The 21,857-nt window shown below is 33.5% G+C and overlaps 1 protein-coding gene across 3 annotated transcripts in view; it reads left to right on the forward strand.

The window, feature by feature from the left end:
- The window catches only part of GARNL3 (GTPase activating Rap/RanGAP domain like 3), a 223,633-nt gene that overhangs the window by 95,645 nt on the left and 106,131 nt on the right, over positions 1-21,857 (forward strand). For all 3 annotated transcript variants that reach the window (XM_031954321.1, XM_031954322.1, XM_003757155.4), the window contains 5 exons: positions 12,015-12,090; positions 14,416-14,514; positions 16,190-16,293; positions 18,548-18,656; positions 21,399-21,444. In XM_031954321.1, the coding sequence (XP_031810181.1) occupies positions 12,015-12,090; positions 14,416-14,514; positions 16,190-16,293; positions 18,548-18,656; positions 21,399-21,444 (434 nt within the window). The remainder of the gene's footprint in view (positions 1-12,014; positions 12,091-14,415; positions 14,515-16,189; positions 16,294-18,547; positions 18,657-21,398; positions 21,445-21,857) is intronic.

Genomic DNA, 21,857 nt, shown 5'->3' on the forward strand with positions numbered 1-21,857 from the left:
TTAACTACTTTGGAACTCAGTGTTCTTATCTGTAAACTGAGAGGCTCAGATTGATGATATTTCAAGTCCTATCCAGATACCATAATAATAATAATAGCCAATGTAACACTGTGGAGCTATTACAAAAGAAAATATTTCTCAGAAGGTATAATCATAAATATACAAACTCACTTGTGGGTTTGTGGGAAGTATCATTTTCCCCTTTTGCACTACCTCAGTCACTGGGGACAGAAGGGGAATTAGATTCATAGTTTAACTTGGTTATCATAAAGCACAATTCCAGAACCAAGTCCAAAATCTCCTTTAGCTTGAGTCTCAGGCACCCTGGCTCCTCTGAGCTTCCATGTTGAAATAACTAGCTGCTGTACCCCCTATATATAATCACCAGCTCAAACTCCTTGTCCTTTGGAAATCACCTCCATCATCTGAAATTGAGGAGAAGCAACATAGAACAGAAACAGCCTGCCTCCAGCCCATTTCTTAGAGCCATGGTAAAAGAGAAAGATCAGGGGAATTGCAGTGCCCTTTTTCCTTCTCCTCAGGTCAGCAGTCACTTCATAGCATCCTCACTAAGCTCAGCAGTTAGGAGCACAGCCAAAAAGTTGGCAAAGAGAACAGACTACTCAACTACACTAACTTTAAAGACACAAATAACAATCCTTAGTGAAACTAGGTATGCTTGAAGCTGAGTTATATTAATATGTATGTAGCTTTTTATGAGCCAGAAACTATACCAAGCAATTTACAGTTATCTCATTTGATCTGCCGCAAAACCCTAGGAGGTAGATGCTGTTATTATTCCCATTTATAGATGAGGAAACTGAAACAAACAAGAGATTGAGTGATTTGCCCAGCATCACAGAGTTATAAGTATCTGAGTCTGAATTTGAACTCAGATCTTCCTGATTCTAGACCCAGTACTCTATCCTATGCCACCTAGTTTTATGGAAGATAGAATATGTAAAACAGAGTGGCATAAGATTATAAGATGGTTGTTGAGAGATTGGAATCATATTGTGGAAAGCATTAAATATCAGGATAAAAGGTGATTTTTTAAAATTAAAATTTATTTAAGTTTAATTCACAGTGAGAAGGTATTTTTTTAAATTTTGTTGTTTTTTAATATATTTTGAGTAGAGAGAATCAAAGAAATGCAGAATGAGGAACAAGGTATCATGGTGCAGTGGAACAAGCAGAAGATTTGGAATCAGGAAGACCTAAGTTTAGATCCTTATTCTGACATTTAATACCTAATATAGCCTAGGGAAAGTTTTGGGCCCTAGCTCCCTCATCTGTAAAATGAAGAAGATGCCCTAATGAGTTCAAAGATCCCTTATAACTATAAATCTGTGGTTCTTTTAACATTAAGAATATGAATGTGTCGTCAGTATATAGGATGTATTGGGAAAGAGAGAGTCTGGAGTCTGGGAAGTCAGTTAAATGCTTCTTTAATAGTTTAAGTGAGATGTATTAGGATCAGAACTAGTGTGGTGGCAGTGGTAGTAGAAAGGAAGGGCCAAGTAAAAGAGATATTTAAGAGCTAGTGCCTCATTATCAGGATTGAGACATAGAGAGAAGGACAGTAACTATTGGCAGTATCTCTAAGAAGATAGACCTTTTGATGTAAAGAAAAGATTTTCTAATAATCTGCAAGATCTAAAATGGAATAGACTATCTTAGAAAGCAGTGAGTTTTGCCTTCACTTGCGGTCATGAACAATGATTTAAAGATATTATCCGTATGATCTACTTGAAGAAATGGGATGTATACATATGTAACACACAATTGCAAATTCCTCAAACTCTGAACATAAAATATATTAGGCACTAGAGAGATAGCTTAGGAGTTGTTGGACTCACCAAGAAAGGTAAAGAAAGACTCTGAATACCATAATTCAAAAATGGTGCAAGAAAGTTCCCCAAGAATACAGAAACCAGGGCAGCAATTCCAAATTGGCAAGATCCACAGGATCCTAACAAGTATAAACTTAAGATTCAGCTCATCCAAAAATATTGCCCCTAAATTCTGAGAGTACAACGATAAGGTAAAAGGAGATAATTTTTGAGGGATGCAAATAAACTAATGTATTTATACCAAATTGAATAGGGGTTTTTCACTCAAAGAATGACAAAAGAAATTGTGATATAATAAAAATCAAAGAAAAGAAAACTTAATCCCTAAGTTCTAGAAAAAAACTGAGCATAATTTTTGCAAATTATCACAAAAGTTTCAGGAATTTATAAACAAGCAACCTAGCCTTGAATGATTTTTGATGTTCAAATACACTGATAATGTTACCAAGGTAAAAAAGTATTCTTTACAACTATGAATAACTACTGACTTCCTATAAATTCTGCAGAGGAACAATAAAATGAATAAAATTAATGTTGTTTTGGTCAATATCTTTCTCAGTATAATCACTTAATAGTAGTGGGGTTAGAGCTGTGAATAAGAGTGAGGAGATAACAAATAGCAGAAATATTGATTTGTTTAGCATCTATAAAGGTATTATCATAATTAGAGCCATCCATGGAATCTGCTTCAGTTTCATAATAGGAAAACAAGCCAACTACATCTTGTTTTTATTAATTAAATAACACAAGTAGGTTTGAGGAGAAGATTTTTAAAAGATAAATAGTAAAAAGGATTGATAAGAAGATTAATTTTGTTATGAACATTACAAAGGAAGGAAAAAAATCAGGGAAAACAAATTATGGAAAGAGAAAGATAAATACTCCCAGAGGGATACTTCTATGTTAAATAAGAAAGAGGGTCAAGAAGTTAAATTTTTGAAAGACTTACATAAGTAATATTGTATAAGAATTATTTGTTATATGTATATGCTTTGAGATCAGAATAGTATTTGTACTTGTGAAATTATCTTTGCTGACAAGACAGATAATAGAATATAATATGACATAGTAAGAAAAATGAAATTTAATGGTTGTAATCTTGAATGTAAATAGATTGAATTCTTAAGAACTAGTTTCTAAATAGATTAAAAATCTAACAATATTTTGTCTACATGGAACCACCTTAGACTAGTACACACAGATTTAAAATTAGTGGAAAACTTAAGTATACAATACTTCACACCAAAGAATCAAGAATTGGACTCATGATTGGAATTAGACAAAACTTAATTCAAATTAGAAAGCATTAAGAGGGATAATCAAGAGGACCACATCATCTTTTCATGGTTATTGATAAAGAATTCCAATATCATCTCATAACCAATAGTGAAGAAACTTATTTTTCAAAAGAAAGTGACATAAATTGCAAAAAAAAAAAAAAAAAAGATTAAAAAAGACATAATTGGAGATTTAATTACCCCACTAACAGAATATAATGTCTTCACCACCTACCAAAAAAAAAAAGACCTAAATAAATAGAATGCTGAAAAGAAATGAATTTGGTAGGAGATTTGTAGATAGCTTAAAAATGAAAGTAGGGAAGTAGACTTTTTTTTTTTTTTTTTTCCCTGAGGCAATTGGGGTTAAGTGACTTGCCCAGAGTCACACAGAGATCAGATTTGAACTCAGGTTCCCCTGACTTCAGGGCTGGTACTTTAACCACTGCGCCACCTAGCTGCCCTGGGAAATAGACTTTTTATTCAGATATACACCCAGAACATGCATAAGGAAAAGATTATATTCTAAGGACACAGAAGTTATAAATTTAGAAAGACACAATTTTAAGCACCAGATTAAAGATCACAGTGTAATTAAAATAGTAATCAGGTCTTGCTCTTCTATTCTGCCTCTCTATGCCATCATCTCATTCTAAGGCTACATGAAACCAAATAGATACTTTGGGGTAATCATGGCAGGATTCAAAAGGAAGGTATAGTAACCAAAAAAATCTAGATGCAGAGATCTCAAGGTTAGCAGTTTCTATAAGAAGCTTTCTAGAATCACAGACTGAGATGTCATCTTGTACCAGAGTAGTACCATTCTGAGATACCTGGGTTTTTGGACTAGATGGGAAGAATACTTGAAAAGCCACTTTGTAGACATAGCAAATTCCAAGGCAAACGACCTCCAAATCAAATACAGTCAGAAATCTGCCAGAACTTTGAAGAAGGGAATGATATATAAAGGCTCATCTTAATTGCCATCTAAAGCTTTTTTAGACCTTGCGGTCCCAGAACCAGAGAGATAAGGCCTTCATCATGGAGAACACCTCTATTGCTAATGATAGCCTGCTGGACTTACTAGTGCACCAGCTCCTAGCCTCTTGTGCTTGGATGCCTGCCACTTACTCTCAGCCTAAAAGAGCCAGCTTTCCCCCAACCTCAAATCCTTCCTGGCCTCTCCCCAGCATACTTCTCTCCCATCAGTGATAAATAACGGGGGCCTGGCTTGGCTATTCTCAAGGGAAAAAAGTTTTCTAAAATACATTAGTAATCAAGGAGAAAAATAGAATCAGAATAAATGAATATTGCTTTTATAATTTGAATTATAAATTTTTATCATAAAAAATTATAGTTATAATTTGTAAATTATAACATTTATAAAAATTATAAAAAACAATAACAATTATGCTAAAGATAAAATAACATCTTAGGGGATGCAACTGAAGAATTCTTTATGACAAATTTATATCCCTAAGCAATAGAGAAAAAAATCATAAATCATTTTTTCTGAGATGGAAGGAACTCAAAATTCAGAATGTCCAAAGTAGAAGTTATCTTTTCCCCAAGAAACATATATCTTCCAAACTTTCTGTTTTTGTCAAACTTTCCACTATAGTGATATCTTCAGTTTAGTACTTGGCCCCTCACTTTTCTTAACCTCAGCTTACTGGGGTATATATATATATATTGCTTATATATATTTCTATATCTATATCTTTCTTTCAACCCCTTCTCTTTACTCATAGTCACTCCTTTCTCATCTGTAATATTGCAATAGCTTCCAAGTTACTCTCTCTTTCCCTTTGCCAAACTCTCCCTCTCCACTCACTGTACCATTGCCTTTTGTATCCTCCAAACTTGAAAGGCATTTGTCTCCTCACCTATCCCTCAGAAAATCCTCTTCCTTCAAGATCACATAAAACCTACACTTTCTATTTGAAGCCTTTCCTGGTTTTCCAGCTTCTCCCTCCAGTTGCCTCATATTTTAACTACCTTATACTTATTTGCATTTGTTCTCTTTATGCTTATTCTCTCTTTATATTTATATATATGTACCATGCCATATATATATACATATATAAATATATATGTGTCTGCATATATATATATCCTCTCTCATTTGAACATAAACTCCTTCAAAATAAGAATTATTTCATTCTTTATATTTCTCTCCCAGGGTCTAACAAAATACCTGGCACATAGTAGATAATCACTGTTTGCTGATTGATTGACCACAAAGGTCATCTAATTTTAATGATTGAATTGAGTTTGTATTTAAAAATTTAAAAATGAGCGATATCTGGAATAGGCACATAATAAGTATATGCTGATTGATTTATGGGATTTCAAGACCAGATTAATTCATAAGTCATTTCTCTTAAACATTCAAAGAGTAAATAATCCCTTCACCATATATAGATCATTTTCAAATATAAAGATAGTATTGTACTCTATACTTTATAAGAGGCAAATATGGTCTTGATCTCCAAACCACCTTTGAATAAAGCAGAGGAAGAAATTTATTAGCCAACTTAGATGCATAGATATTAATACTAATACAAAATATTAAATAAAATACTGGGGGAAATACAATGATATATCAAAAAATACTATTCATCTTGATCAAATATGATTAATATCAAAAATGCAAATACGATTCACTGTTAGGGAAATAATAATCATATTAGTCAATTAAACATACATATAATTCTATACAAAACTAGGAAGAATAGCTAATACATTGAATGGCAGAATTCAAAAATATTTCAAAAGACTGGGCTAGCCCTAATAGGAAGAAATTTATTACTGACAAATTCACAGTTCTATATTTAGGTTCAAATGAACTTCATCAATTCTAGAATTGAAGAATAACATAGGAACTGAATAAACTAATATCCGAAAAAAAATTAAATTGAGAGGTAATATTCTATAATGAAAAGAACTCTGGTTGTAATGTTGGGAAGAACCTGAGTTTAAATCTCATCTCTTACAATTCATTGTGTGACCATGAGCAAATCATTTAATTTCTTTGTGCATCTATAAAATGAGGATAATGAAATTTTAAATAAAAATTTATCTCAGTTGTGTTAGAATTAAATGAGGCAATGGATATAAGTCCCTTTGTATATTTTAAGGCCTTCAATATGTCTGTTTTATTTATTCCTGGTAACAGTACCATACAAATACTTTTTCCCACCCCTGGGGTGGTAAGGGGGAAACTAATGGAACTTTGTCTCATTAAAAGTATAGGGTCTATAACAAAGGAAATAAGAATCTCTGTGCCACCCTGCTCAAACCATAAGGAGAGTATTCAGCAAAGTTCTACTTGGTATGTTTTATGATAACCATCTATGATCTTATACACATCCACAGGAAACTGAGCAGTTAGATGAAACAGCTTAAAATCATCATCATAATACCTCACATTTAAACATTGTTTTAAGATGATCGAAGTTTACCCTCACAACATTGGCATGTGGATAATAGCATATATAGAAAGGTTCACTGAACTAAAGTAGTAGTAGTAGTTAAAATCTCTTTTCTCCTCAACACAAAGTGGCTTTTTTGTGATTAACAACAATAGCAACTAACTTTATGTAGCACTTTAAGGTTCATAAATGCTTTCTTCCTAATCCCCTTCATTAGATGTGAATTAAAAGTACTATTGTCTCCATTTTACAGATGAAATAAGTTAGGCTCAGAGATGATGAATGATTTGCCTGTGGTCATACACCTAGTTTCAGAATCTGAACTCAAACCTAGATTTCTTTTTTTCAAGTCATGTGCTTTTTCTGACAGCACTGCATATTGCTCCAGTGTTAGTATACTGTTCCAGTGAAATAACCCATGGCCTTATTCTTTTACCCACTGACTTCATACCATCTGGGAGAAAGAATACTTGGCCATTTCAATATTGGCATTAGATCTTGGAAAATTTATAACATGATCAAAATATATGCTATGAAGCAATGAACTCCCCCAAACTCAACCAAAAACATACTAACTAGTCCTTATTCTTACTCTGCTTCAATTCGTTTTTTACCTACATTCTCCATGCATTGAACCCATCATTAAATATAATTTCCCACTGTGGGGAAGAAGTGGCATTAATCCATTTGTGATTTTACCTTCACATAGTGAAAAGGTTACTAAACCTCACATGCCTCTAAGCCATTTGGTACCCAACCCAGCCTCCCACTTTAACTGTTTGTTAATACTATCCTATACCTTGGCTAATGTGCTCAATCTCTTCCACTTAATCCTAAACTATTGTTTTAGGGCTTCATAAAATAATTAACAAAGTCCCTGCTGTTGGTGGTCTATAACATATAAGGAAGCTTGATGGAGACCTGCAAATTCTGTACACAAACCAAGAAGTATTAACCTTAAGGGAGGAGGGGGAGAGAAAGGCCTGAAGAGCTCCTAGAACCTTTAGAGTTAGAAGGACCATGAAAATCCATAGCCCTAGATTTTGTGAACTTTAGCATGATTCTCCAAATCCAACTGTAGTGTGCTTGCCAAATAAGAGGGCATGCTTCATTTTCTATATCAGCAGCATATGTATGGCATATATCACATATTCTGTGATTCAACCCGTCTTTTGATGGTATGAACTCTTTTAACTAAAAAGAATATAGTATGGTCTGTTTTTTCAGTAACTGTCATAAATATTAATATAGCGATTTATCTATCAATCAAATATTAAATATATGAATACCATCTAGGTCTTAGAAAATTTCTTGTATACCACCAGGAAGTTCTTTACAGAAGGGGAAATGGGTGTGGCTTACCACAAAAGCCTCTAGATTGTATCTTAAATCTATCCCTTTAATACTCCCTCCATCTTTTGGCTCTGAAACCTGGCTGCCTTCAGCCACCCTTTTTTAGTAATGATTGTACTTTCACTCATAACCCCCATCTCACTGGTTATAGTGGAGAGTGTCAGAATATTCCTTGTTTCCCATTGCCATTTCTAGGTTTTTCCTCTGCTGTAATATTCTCTTTAAAATGTAATATTCTCCCACTACATAGAATTCCCAATCCCTCTATTTTTGTCTGCCTACATTTTTGATTTCCTTCACAGGCTAATTGTGCACTGTTTCAAAGTCCAATTCTTCTTGTGCAGCAAAATAACTGTATGGACATGTATTCATATATTGTATTCAACATATACTTTAACTTATATAACATGTATTGGTCAACCTGCCATCTGGGGGAGGGGGTGGGGAGAAGGAGGGGAAAAATTGGGACAAAAGGTTTTGCAGCTGTCAATGCTGAAAAATTACTCATGCATATATTCTATAAATAAAAAGCTATAATAAAAAATTATTTAAAAATAATAAATAAATAGATAAAGAAAGTAATATAATATTCTCTGTTGAGGTTTTCTTGGGGTCTCTGGGAACAGCTTTCATTTCAGTTCGGTAATCACCACACTAATAGCCAGGGGTTAAAGTCCAAATCCTTTATTGTCTCTTTCAAAGTCTTGTCTTCTTTCCTGGGCCCCAGTTAACTTTCTTTGAGGTCTTTCTCTCTCCTTGGTTCCATGGGCTTGAGCTCCTGCCTCCTTCTCTGCCCTCTGAATCTCTCCAAATGTCTCTGAATTCAAAGGTTTGTGTTTCAGCCTCTAGCCACCACAAAGGTGGAAGATGGAATGAATTTGTCTCAGTCTCTGAGAGCTTCTAGTGCACTTGTTCTTTTTTGGCCCTGAGAGCTTCTTGTTTATATGCTGTATACTGAATACAAAACAATCATTATATCACTAGGAAACCATTATTTGTTTTAGGATTAAATTAATGCTAAACTAGATTTAACCATTATCTCCTCAATTCCACCTAGTATCTTGTTTCAAGTTTTGGCCCATAACATCTCCTTGTAGGATTAAATCAATCATACTGAACTAAATTATATAACTATTGTCTCTATCAATTCCACTGACTTAGTACTTTGTAAGAATCCTTTGTTTTAAGTTCAGAGTTCTGGCCCATAACACTCTATCATCACTCAGTGACTTTTCCTCCTTTGAAAGTCATTTATCATCCAGTGATAAAAGAGCTTGGTAGCTGCTGTCTACCTACTCCCAAGACACTTTCCATCCTTTATTTTCCCCCCTTAATAGTATTTTACTTTTTTACAATTACAGACAAAGATAGTTTTCAACTTCATTTTTGTAAGATTTTAAATTCCAAATTTTTCTCCTTCCTTCTCTTCCCTCTCCCCAGAGAGTAAATAATCTCACATAGGTTGTACAAGTACAATCATGTTAAACATATTAATCATGTTATGAAAGAAAAATCAGAACAAAAGAAAAAAACACAGGGGAAAAAAAGTGAAAATAATATGCTTCAATCTTCATTCGGTCTTCAAAGTTCTTTCTCTGCATGTGGATGGTATTTTCCATCACAAGTCTATTGGAATTGTCTTAGTTCACTGTATTTGCTAAGAACTAAGTCTGTCACAGGTGATCATCATATAATGTTGCTGTTACTGTATACAATATTTTCCCGATTCTACTTAACTTCATTTGGTATTAATTCATGTAAGTCTTGACAGGTTTTTTCTGAAATCTGTCTGCTCATCATTTCTTTTAGCATAATAGTATTACATTCCATTCAAATACCACAACTTGTTCAGCTACTCCCCAAATTGATGGCCATTTCCTCAATTTCCAATTCCTTGACATCACAAAAAAAGAGCTGCCACAAATATTTTTGTACATGTGGATCCTTTCCCCTTTTTTATTATTTCTTTGGGATATAGACCCAGTAGTGGTATTGCTGGATCAAAGGGTATGCATAGTTTGATTGCCCTTTGGCTATAGTTCTCAATTGCTCTCCAGAATGATTGGGTCAGTTCACAATTCTACTAGTACTGCATTAGTGTCTCAGTTTTCCCACACCCCCTCCAACATTTATCATTCTATTTTTCTGCCATTTTAGCCAATCTGAGAGGTGTAAATTTGTACCTCCGAGTTGGTTTAATTTGCATTTCTCTAATCAACACTTATTTAGAGCATTTTTCATATAACCATAGATAGCTTTGATTTCTCATTCTGAAAACCACCTGTCCATATCTTGTTCTCCTTTATCAATTGGGTAACCACTTGTATTCTTAAATTTAACTTAGTTCTCTATATTATTTTAGAAATGAGAACTTTATCAGAAATACTGGCTAAAAATTGTTTCCCATCTTTCTGCTTCCCTTCTAAACTTGGGTTGTATTGGTTTTATTTGTGCAAAAGCCTTTTAATTTAATGTAAATAAAATTAGCCATTTTGCATTTATAATGTTCTTTATTTCTTGTTTGGTCATAAATTCCTCCCTTCTCCAAAGATCTGGCAGGTAAACTATTCCTTGTTTTCTTAATTTGCTTTTCTTATCACCCTTTCTGTCTAAATCATGAACCCATTTAGAACTTATCTTGGTCTGGAGCTCTCCATTCATATCTTGAATTCAATGTCAGGCTCACAGGCTTTTCCTCTACCTCAACAGTTGCTTTATATTAGAGAATTTCAGCTAGGATATTGGTATTCCCTTAATACTTTAATTTCCTAGCTCCTCACTCTAGTCTATTAGAAGGGGCACAGACCTTGTGATTTGACTTTCATCTGTGAGCCACTATGGCTCACATACTTAAGTCACTCTTGCTCCAGATCTACTTGTCACCCACCAATTGTTTCCATTCTTTGGATCTGATTTTCCCATTATTAACAGGATGACAAATACTTAAGATCATAAGATCTAGATCTAGAAGAGACCTTGGAGGTCATGTAGTCTAACTTGTACATTTCTCTATAGTTTCTCTTAAGTGGTCATTCGGAAAAGTAGCTCCTTCTATTTTGAAATATCTTTATTTGTTAGGAGGCTTTTATGTAAATCCAATAAAAATCTACCTTTCTGAAATTTCCCTTGAACCTATTGTCCTGGATGCATGCTACCATATCACAAAGACACTGAAAAATACTATTCAGGCAACATGGTACCGTTAAAAAAAAAAAAAAAGCACTGACATATAATACTACTGAGCTGCTATAAGAAATGACATGCTCTTGATTTTAGAAAAAATGTAGAATGATTTGCATAAAATGATGGAAAGTGAAATGAAAAGAACCAAAAGAATATTGTATATGTAAAAGAATAATTGTGAGCAATTAAGTTATTCTCAGTATTATAAATACTTAGATCAGCTACAAAGGACTTATAAAGGAAGATGCTCCCCAAGTCCACAGAAAGAACTAATAAATACAAGTATATATAGTTTTACATGTATTTATAAATCTCTCTCAAATAGTAACCTTCTTTAGTTCAGGTTGAGTAGAAGATGAGAGAGACAGTTCAGAACTTAAAATGTAACAAAAATAAATTTTTGTAAAACATTAAAGAACATTGACAGTAGAATCAAAGGATCTGGGTTCAAATCCCTCTTCTAATGCTTAACTACATGTGTATCTTGGACAAGTTACTTGGCCTCTAGAGTTCTTTCCAGCACTATATTGATAATCCTATGATTCTATTGAAAGGGTCTGTCCTATAATTTCTATAACACATTAATGTTTATAAAGTACTTTTTTGGAACAATCTGGTGATATAAGCAATGTAGGAATTATTTCACTATTTTCCAGATTAGGACTGTGAATCTAAGAGAGTTTAAGCGAATTGCTTAGTGTCACACATCTAGTATTGGAACAATAATCCCAGGTCTTCAAATTTAATGCTCTTACCACTACATTATACAGGCTAATACTGTTGTGCTGTTGACATTAGTATTTTTTCAGTATATAAAGTAGAACATTTTATAATCATTCATGCTTTTCTGGCAAAAGTAATAAAACGTTTCAGTTCCTATCTTTGTTCTAAAATGTTGTCTTTATATTTTTAAGGGCTGTGTAAATTTCAAGTTTGGGATTCTTTATGCCAAAGATGGGCAACTCACTGATGATGAAATGTTCAGTAATGGTGAGTCCAGTGATAACTCTTACTTTCCAGGAGTTAAAATCAATTATCTGTTTTAGCAACCCCTGTTCCTTCAGTTTTGAGAATTTTTGCAGAGGAGGCACTATCAATAATAATATTTGTAAAATTCATGATCCCAAGTCTCTCACACAAAGCTGTCTAACATTTTATGCAGAAGTAGAATAATATGCTACTTTTTAACATGTTGTAGATTTGCTTTGTGACTTCAGAAGGTGAAGGAAATGGAGAAATAAACTCACAATAATAGACTTGCCCTTACATTCAACAATTTGCATGACAAAAACATTTATCAAAAGGAAATTAGTGAAACTGCTGTTTCTACAAAAAATCACTATGTGTAATAATAGAGGATTATTAAAAATCCTGAAATCTTTCTATCTCTTTAAAGTAGACACCTCCTCAATAGTGCAATTAGATTGCCATTCTAGCAATCGTAGACAATTCTTGTCATAACTTTCCCTAAATTTCTCCAGAGGATCTGCCTAACATGTTAGAAATCTTTCTCTAGTCCTTTTAATATTTTATGATACTTACACTTTCTACTTCTAATTACTCTTGAAAATGAACAACTTGACTTCCTTCCTATCAGCACCTATAAAGTGTGCTCTGGAATTCCTATTCCTTAACTGACTCATTCACTTTTTTTCACTTTAGACATCTTCCCTTTATGCCCCTCACATTCAGCACTGAAGGAAAACTTGGTTTCCCCTAAAGACACTGCTTCCTTGTCTGTCCTTCCCAAGTCAAACTCTACCTTTTTTCATACCTCCCTTCATACCACTTCTAGAAAGGGAGTCTAGTTACTCTTACACCCACTATCATATACACCTTCTTTCAGCATCTTTTCCTATGCTCCATGGTCTAAATCCAAAGCTTTTTAAACTGTGGGTTGTTACCCTATATGGGATCATATAACAATGTAGTGTTGCAAAAAATATGGCAACAACCAAAGGTTTCTGAATACTCTACATCCTTTAGCATTCCACCAGGATTTAATTCTTCATATAAAAATGAAGACACACATTCATCTCATTATTGTGCAAATTTGCTCTCATCTTTAATAAATGGTAAAATTATATATACACCAAAGAATTGCTTTGAAATAAATTTCTTTATGATTTTTATCAGTAAATATTTTAAGTATGCCTACTTTATATACCTATATACCCAGAATTATGTAAAAATTTCTCAGATGAAAAGGGATCATGAGTGGAAAAAGTTTAAGCATTCCTGGTCTAGGCCAAGGGTTAGGAAACTACAGTCTAGGGGCCAAATTCAGCCTCAGGCTGTTTTTGTGTGGCCCTTGAACTAAGAATGATTTTTACATTTTAATATCAGATTTTATTGCATTTTAAAATGCAAAAAAAATCCTTAGATGGAGAGATAATACAAAAACAGGCAGCATTCCATCTTGCCCTTAGTTTATAGTTTGCCAGTCCCTCATCTAAACCAGCTGGCAACCTTGAAGCACTTAATACACAGTATGCTTTATTCCATCTCTATGCCTTTACACTAGTCATGCTTATAACTAGATTGCTCTTACTCCCTTCAAGACTCAGCTTAAACACCACCTTATACCTGAAACCTTCCCCAATTCCCCCAAATGTTAATGTCCTCCTTCCCTAGAGTATTTTGTATCTGTTTTGCATTTATTTTCTGTCTCTGTGTGTTGTCTCTCCCAAAAGAATGTAAGCTCTTTAAGGGAAGGAATGAGTCCATTTTTGTTGTGGTATTCTCAGCATCTAAATCATTGTCTATAAGCATATAAGTATGACTGTTTATTGATTAATTGAACAGAAATTATATAACAATAACTGTTAGCCATGTAATATTTTGTTTAATTGATTGGTATATGTAATCCCTATCGTGATGAAAATTACAATATGGTTTCCAATTCAATTCAGCAAATTCAATGGCTTGTTTTGAATTCAATGAGTGCTTACTTTGGGCAGATACTATGCTAGGCACTGAAGGACATAAAAAGTTAAACTCATATCCAGTCCATGACTTTATAGATTTCATATGCCAAAGTTGTAACACATACATAGATAACTATGATATTTAATACATGATAACTACAATTAGGCCCAGAACAAAGCACTAATTGAAATTCCAGAGACTGTGGTCTTTCCTAGAAGGGAAGATATCCAGGGAGAGGGAATGTGAATTTCACATTTTACTTACCAGTGGAACATATTACCATGTACCAATTTTCAAGTTACCCTTAGAGAATGAAAAGTGTGAATCAATGTCACCTGGCTTCTAATTTGGATTATTTTCCTAATCCTTGATTTCTTCTTTCTTCAGAAAACGGCAGTGAAGCTTTTCAAAAATTAGTGAATCTTTTGGGTGACACAATTACACTGAAAGGCTGGACAGGGTATCGAGGAGGTCTGGATACCAAAAGTAAGATTTCCAGTAGTTGCAATTACATTTTTATAGTGACATCCCTCAAAAATAAACTGGTCAGTTTTTGATGATAAACTCTAGTGGGGGGAACGAGGAACTATAAATGTTAATGGAAAAAAATCATGAAGTCAGCATCATGAGCACAGAAATACTAATTATATATACATTATGATATTGTTATGCTTTGTGAACATCAGTCTTTCCAGTACTTTAAAATTATTGCAATGGTAGTAATAATGATGATAACATTAATAGTCTATATTTTATATAGTGCTTGCAGTTTTTTAAGTATTTTCACTTCCTTTATCCAAGTTGATTCTGAAAGTAATCTGTTATGATTAAATAGACTTGGGTATTGATATACTCCTTTAATGGATGAAGAATTGACATACAAAGAGAGGTGAAATGACTTTCCTAAGGCATATAGGGAATCTGCTCATCATGGCAGGGAAATGACTAACTTCTTGAAGATTGTACAAATGGAATACAAACTCAGGTGGGCTCTTCCAGATTAGAAGGGCCATGGACATTATTAGGTCTACCATCTTAGAGCTAAGTAATCACCAGAGGTTTGACTACCAAGTAATGAATTTTTCTTAAAGGGGGCAGAGGTCTGCACACACTGGGAAAGCAATTCATGAATACTCTTTATCAAGACATAGAGGAGTTTGGTTTAATCTGCTTTCGTGGAGGAAGCACCCAAACTGATAAAATCACTAATCCATCATGTATTGAAATGCACAGTAAGTGATTTGGGGGAACTGGGATAAAGCTTGTAACCCTGGTTGTCAGGTACATATTTCTAACCACTAGACTAGCCTTGTTGTTTACAAGCATATGCTTTCCAGTGTCGTTTTCTGCTTCTCTGCAATATCACATGCTCTGTTTTATTAATTAAAAAAAAAAAATCTTTAAGCACCCTCTGGACAGATTACCAGAAACAGAGCAAAGTAACATTCTCTCTTTTTAACCAAAACACTGATCTCCACTCCCAAAAAAGATGAAAATTAAAGAGGAGAGAGAGAGAGAGAAAAAGTGGTGGCTTTTTCTTAGACTGGTGTTTTTCTGTAATCTAATAGTTGAAATCATTCAGGTTGTCAGCGTGATATTGAAATGTGCAAAATGGAGAAAGGAACAGAGCCACAGCAAGAATCAAGTAGTTCAGAAGTTAGAAGCATAAAAGATCTCCCATATACTTGAGAGCCCCTTGTAATAATAAAACAAAGAACTCAAGGCCCAGAAGGTCACAATTACTTGGCCAAGGTCACACAGCTAGTAAATAATAGAGCCATACCTCAACCCAATTCTCTGACTCCCAAGTCCAGTGCTCTTCCCACTACACCACATTCCCTGAATCATATATTTTATTTCTGAATTTCCAGGCTACCAGAAACACCCATAATCAAATATAAGTACAAAATTAAATTCCCAAAACAAATATAACTTCATTATAAATTATTCCTTTTGGAGTATCCATGTTACTCCCACACCCTATTTACTAATGTAAATAATCAAGTGTTGTCTGTAATGAATGTAGATATGTGGTGTGTGCTAACACATCTGCAAAGACACTGAGCTTTCCAATACTACTACCCTGGTCCACAAAATAAAAAATTTCTTCCTATAGACTTTATATGTTGTGTTCACGAAATCTATCTTCCCATTTTTACAGATGACACTACAGGACTACAGTCTGTGTATACTGTGTACCAAGGACATGAGATTATGTTTCATGTTTCTACCATGTTACCGTACTCTAAAGAAAACAAACAGCAAGTAAGTATGATGACATCATTATGATAAAAACTCATGTTTACAGAGCATTTTCGGTTTTATGAAATATTTTTCTCACAGAAAAACCATGTGAGTTAGTATAATTGTTAGGCCCATTTTATAGATGAGGAAATAAATTTTCAAAAAGAAGTCAAACGTCTTATAGGCCTTAACATTGAGAAGCAGAGCCAGGACTCAAGCATCTTCAGACTGTCCCACTAGTGCTTTTTCCACTAGACTTTTACTACAAAAGTTGTGTAACCTAAAGATAATAATAATAGCTCATATGTATATATCACCTATTCTGTACCAGAAACTGTGCTAAGTACTTTCCTATGATTATCTCATTTCATCCTCACAACATCCCTGAAAAATAGGTACTCTTATCATCTTCATTTTACATTTGAAGAAACTGAGGCAAACTGAGGTTAAGTTACTTGCTCAAGCTTACATAGCTCTAAGTGTTTAAGGACAAATTTGAACTTGGATCTTCTAAGACAGATCTTGATTCTCTCTCTACTATACCACCTAACGGTGTGTTATTGTGAAATTTAAAGCCTTAATACAGTAGAAATAAAAACTGCTTTCTCCACTGATATCATTGCAAAACCTTCTATCAAATAATCTAGCAATCAGCAAGCATTTATGAAATTCTTGTTATTCCAGGAAACTGGACTAAGTATCGGTACTTGTGTTAACAATCCAAAATATTCATTTTTACAAATTCATGGTCAATTATATCCATTGCTACCTACTAATACCATTTTTTTCCTATTTTAACAATAGTAATTTATGAAATAAAGTTTATAAAGAAACTGTCTTAATGAATTTTTGTACTTAAGGTGATGGATTTCTATATCCTCATCCTAAATATAAGAAAATGTTTTCTTTTGGCTCAAAATGGATTTTAGTTATCTTTTACTTCATTGTTTCAATGACTCAAACACATGGTAATATCCAGGAAATAAAACCAATGGCCACAAATAGTGACCTTTTAAGAAGAGAATTGGGATTTTCTATATTGAATGTCACAGTATGCTAAGTAAATATAGTATATGGCAAAAGCATATAAATAAAATGATCCCTTTCTCCTTGCTCTTGGGTTTCTAGCAGTCACAGGTAGGATTTCATATCACATACACACACACATATATACAGGGTATGCCAATGGCTTTTGAATAAAAAACATTAATGTTCTCTAAGATTTCTGGGTTTTTGTTTAATTTTTCATTTGACTCCTTTAAAAAATGATTTGAAGGACTTAACAATAAGTAACATGGGGAAAAGACAGGCCAGAGAACTGGAGAAAATTGGAATACTCATTATGCTGGCCTTCGATTGTTGTAAGACATTTATACTTTTGTATACAGATTTTTGGGGAATTTATTTTGTTTAGTTGTACACATCTGTTATATGAAATTTGCTTTTTTTATTTTTAATGTGGTGGAAATGAGAGAAAAATAAATTTCTGTTAATTTTTTTAAAAAATAGGTTGGGGATGCTATACATGAATGAACATTCAAATGAATTTGCTATTTTATTAATTCTTCTTTAGTAGGAGAAATTAATACATAAAAATGTGAATAAAAATACATAGTAAAACTGAAAATGTAAAAATGACAAAAAAAGAAGAAATTTCATGCAAAAGGTGGGATTAGAGGATTTTTTTCCCCTTGTTTGGAAAAGTTTTACATACTTTATTTGAATAGCAGTATTTTTTGAGCAGGACCAGGAGATCATTATATACTTCAACAATAATACTATATGATGACCAGTTCTGATGGACCAGGCCATCCTCAGCAACGAGATCAACCAAATCATTTCTAATGGAGCAGTAAATGAACTGAACTAGCTATGCCCAGAAAAAGAACTCTGGGAGATGACTAAAAACCATTACATTGAATTCCCAATCCCTATATTTATGCACACCTGCATTTTTGATTTCCTTCACAAGCTAATTGTACAATATTTCAGAGTCTGATTCTTTTTGTACAGCAAAATAACGTTTTGGTCATGTATACTTATTGTGTATCTAATTTATATTTTAATATATTTAACATCTACTGGTCATCCTGCCATCTAGGGGAAGGGGTGGGGGGGTAAGAGGTGAAAAATTGGAACAAGAGGTTTGGCAATTGTTAATGCTGTAAAGTTACCCATGTATATATCCTGTAAATAAAAGGCTATTAAATTAAAAAAAAAAAGAATAGCAGTATTTTTCCTCTAACCTATAATGTGTTATTGTCCTTATTTACAGGTTGAAAGAAAGCGCCATATTGGAAATGATATTGTCACCATCGTGTTCCAAGAAGGAGAAGAATCTTCTCCAGCATTTAAGCCTTCTATGATTCGCTCTCATTTTACACGTATCCTCTGCCGTTTCTAAAGTTTAATTATTGAATGTCATCTGCCTGAGTAGGATTATTTTAATTCAGTATGCACATAGAATTTATTTGATTTTATATTTTTGGATTCATGAATTGGCTGTTTTAATTAGTTCTTTTCTCTTTTGTCTCCTCTCGATTATGGATCTTTATTTGCTTCAAAGAATACAAAATAACTTTTTTCTTAGAGAATACTTGAGTTACAAAAATTTTTCCTTCCCTTGGGATTTTCTAAAATTACTGTGATATTAATGCCCTACTTTTCAACCATCCATTAGGCAGCATGAAGAAGTCAAATGGCAGACAGTAGATCCTTTAAGATGTTTGTCAGAGGGAGAGGGTTACCAATCTGTTAAAAGGCCAAATTCTTCTTCCATGTTCACAGTTGTTGTTTCTATAGCCATTATAAAACTGTAGCTTGTAATCTTGAAAAATGATAAAGCTAATTTTACTTTTGCTTAGCCCCTTTTCTTTCACTCCAGTTTCAGAACATTGATAGCTTCAGTTACCCAGAGAGATTCAGAACTTTTAAGACAATTAGCTTCATAGAACCCCATAACTTGATTGTGTTGCTCTTTAAAACAGAATAAATATGTGTATGGTATGAGATCATACCATATGTATGGTACTAAGAGAAAGTTCTGTACAGAATGTGTTTATTTGTCTTTAAATATAATGCACCAAATAGGAGAGTTTCTTATGCTTCTTATATTTGTTATTGTATTTGTCACTATGCTTAGTTAATTCTGAAAACTGATTGCATTATATATTTACGTTTATTCATTTGATCTATTTAATGGAATAACATTCATTTTTTTAAAGTTGAAAAGATTATTTATTCACATTGTTTCACTTTCCCCCTGATATCTTTGTTCTCGAATGAGATAGGATAGAAGATATGATAATTATGCAGTCATCTGAGTCCTGTACTCTTAGACTTCAGACATCTCCATTTACTAAAACCATGTTATTCAGTGTGTTATATAGTAATCAGTGGCAAAATTAGTTGAAATTTGTACCAGAATTTATTCCTTCCTTTACCAGTTTTACTTTATAAGTAACTCTATGTAAGAGGGAGCAAGAAGATTGCAAATGATTGAAATCAAATGGTTATTTATTAAATTTCCTTTTTAAATTCTATTGGTCTCAAAAAGAAGGGCCAAGCAGATGTTACAAACTCATTCACTTCTGGTATCTCAAATCACCAGTGTAAGATACTTAAGAATATTGAGAGCCCCAGGTAACTCTAGCTCAAGAGAAATAAGAAGAGATGAGATAAAAGACTGAAGAAAAGGAATGACTGCTGATTAACTCTTCCGTCCAAATGATCCAGTAGCAAGGACAAATCTGTTTAACATAGAGAAGCCTCCTTTTTATTAGAATTCATTGTTTAAATCTATGTAGATCCTTCTATCTCTAACTTCATCAGGATGGGTATTGCCTTCTCCTATTCCAGATACCAATCATTCCATACCTGTGCCTTTCTTGCCCATCTCTTTCTATAAATATTATGTAAGAACCAGAAACATTCTTTTAGCTTTTTTCTACTTCATTTCCCCATGCCATGTCAATTTGTACATTCAGTTCTCATGGTATATGGAGCATTTAAAATGCCAGCAATGTATTATTTGTAAACTGTGCAAGAAGCATGTGACTTTTTGGATCTTTTAAACCTTTTTGCTATTCTTCTACCATCACTGCTGAAGTGGGCTTTAGGCTGAAGAGTACTTTTGGATTTTTATCAATTTTTATGAATTCACCAGCACCAAAACTTGGGACCTGTGGTCAATCACCTGACAATGATAATGTGATTATCACCTGATAACCTGGAATTACTAAGTTAGTCCTCAAGGAACAGAAAGAATTAATCATTGAGTAAAAATTGTTGTGTGACACTGTCATTGGCTGACATGGTGGAGGATTTCATCAAAGTGTGATATTTCTGGGAATGCTATTACAATGCCAAATAGAGGGAAGGGGAGTTGTGGTAGGAGGAGTTTTAAAGGGAAAAATATTTTTGAAATGCTCTACTTGAAATGTGAGTAAATATGGGTATTTTAGTATGTTTAGAATTTTGTTGTTCCTTGAGGGATCCCATTTCTTTCATAGCTTTATTTCCATTCATCCTATCTGGGTTTTTCTCTTTTTTCAGAGCTCAGCTCAAGTATTGCTTTTTACATGCTCCCCAAGCTTCTTATTTCTCCATCTTAAAATCAACTTGATTTATTTTGTATCAATTTTTATATATTTATATGCATATAGTTAATTCTCCTGATGGAATGTAAGCTACTTGAGAATAGGAATAATTTAATTTTTGTCTTTGTATCTACAGTGTCTGGTACATGATATTTTATCAACAAATACTTGTTGGTTGATTTGTTTTAATTGACCACAAGGTTCCTATTAAAAACCTTCATTAATATTGCTTTCCTGATACTATAACTCCTTATCCAGAGGATGAACCTAATCAAAGCTGATGTAGCAATCTCACAGTCTTGTTTTCTTGGAATACTGATTTCCTCCATCTGTTTGAAAAAAAATTTGCTATCATAGCTCAAGTGTGTGAAGATTGTGTGTGTGAAGAATTATCTGAAGTGCTTGCAGAAGAGTGCTACTATTGCCATACCTATTCTGTTTTTCATTAGCAGAATAATTTTTCTAAGAACAGACTGATCATTGATACCATTTTAAATCGCTGATTAGTTTCTTTAACCAAGATGGCAGATATTTTTGCCTTAGTGAGGTATAATCAACAAAATGACAACTTCAGGTAGGTTATAACTTTAACCAAATTATCGGCCTTATTTCCCATACTTACTCTTGAAGCTGACAATGCCTTTTATCAAATTCATGCTATTAAAATTTTTTAAGCATTGATTTAATTCCTACTACATTGATTACCTTTACATTAAATAGCCACTGTAATATTTTTGACTTGAGTTGTCATCTCTTTGGGAAGATGAAGTTTATTAAAGGCAGTTTTGTGCAACCTCATTCTATGCCCCAAATCTAAATTGCAAAGCATTTGTATTCCAAGAGATTATTGTACATTAATAATGAGTAGAAGTTTGACTTAGCTAGAGTTGGCTTTCCCTTACCCAAGGTGTGTCTTTGTTGCTTTTGCCTTTCATTGTCACATTTCAGAGTCTTTAAAGAGCTTTGATTTCACCTGGGTGATATGGT

Source organism: Sarcophilus harrisii, chromosome 2 (assembly GCF_902635505.1).
Source record: "Sarcophilus harrisii chromosome 2, mSarHar1.11, whole genome shotgun sequence".
Taxonomy (NCBI): domain Eukaryota; kingdom Metazoa; phylum Chordata; class Mammalia; order Dasyuromorphia; family Dasyuridae; genus Sarcophilus; species Sarcophilus harrisii.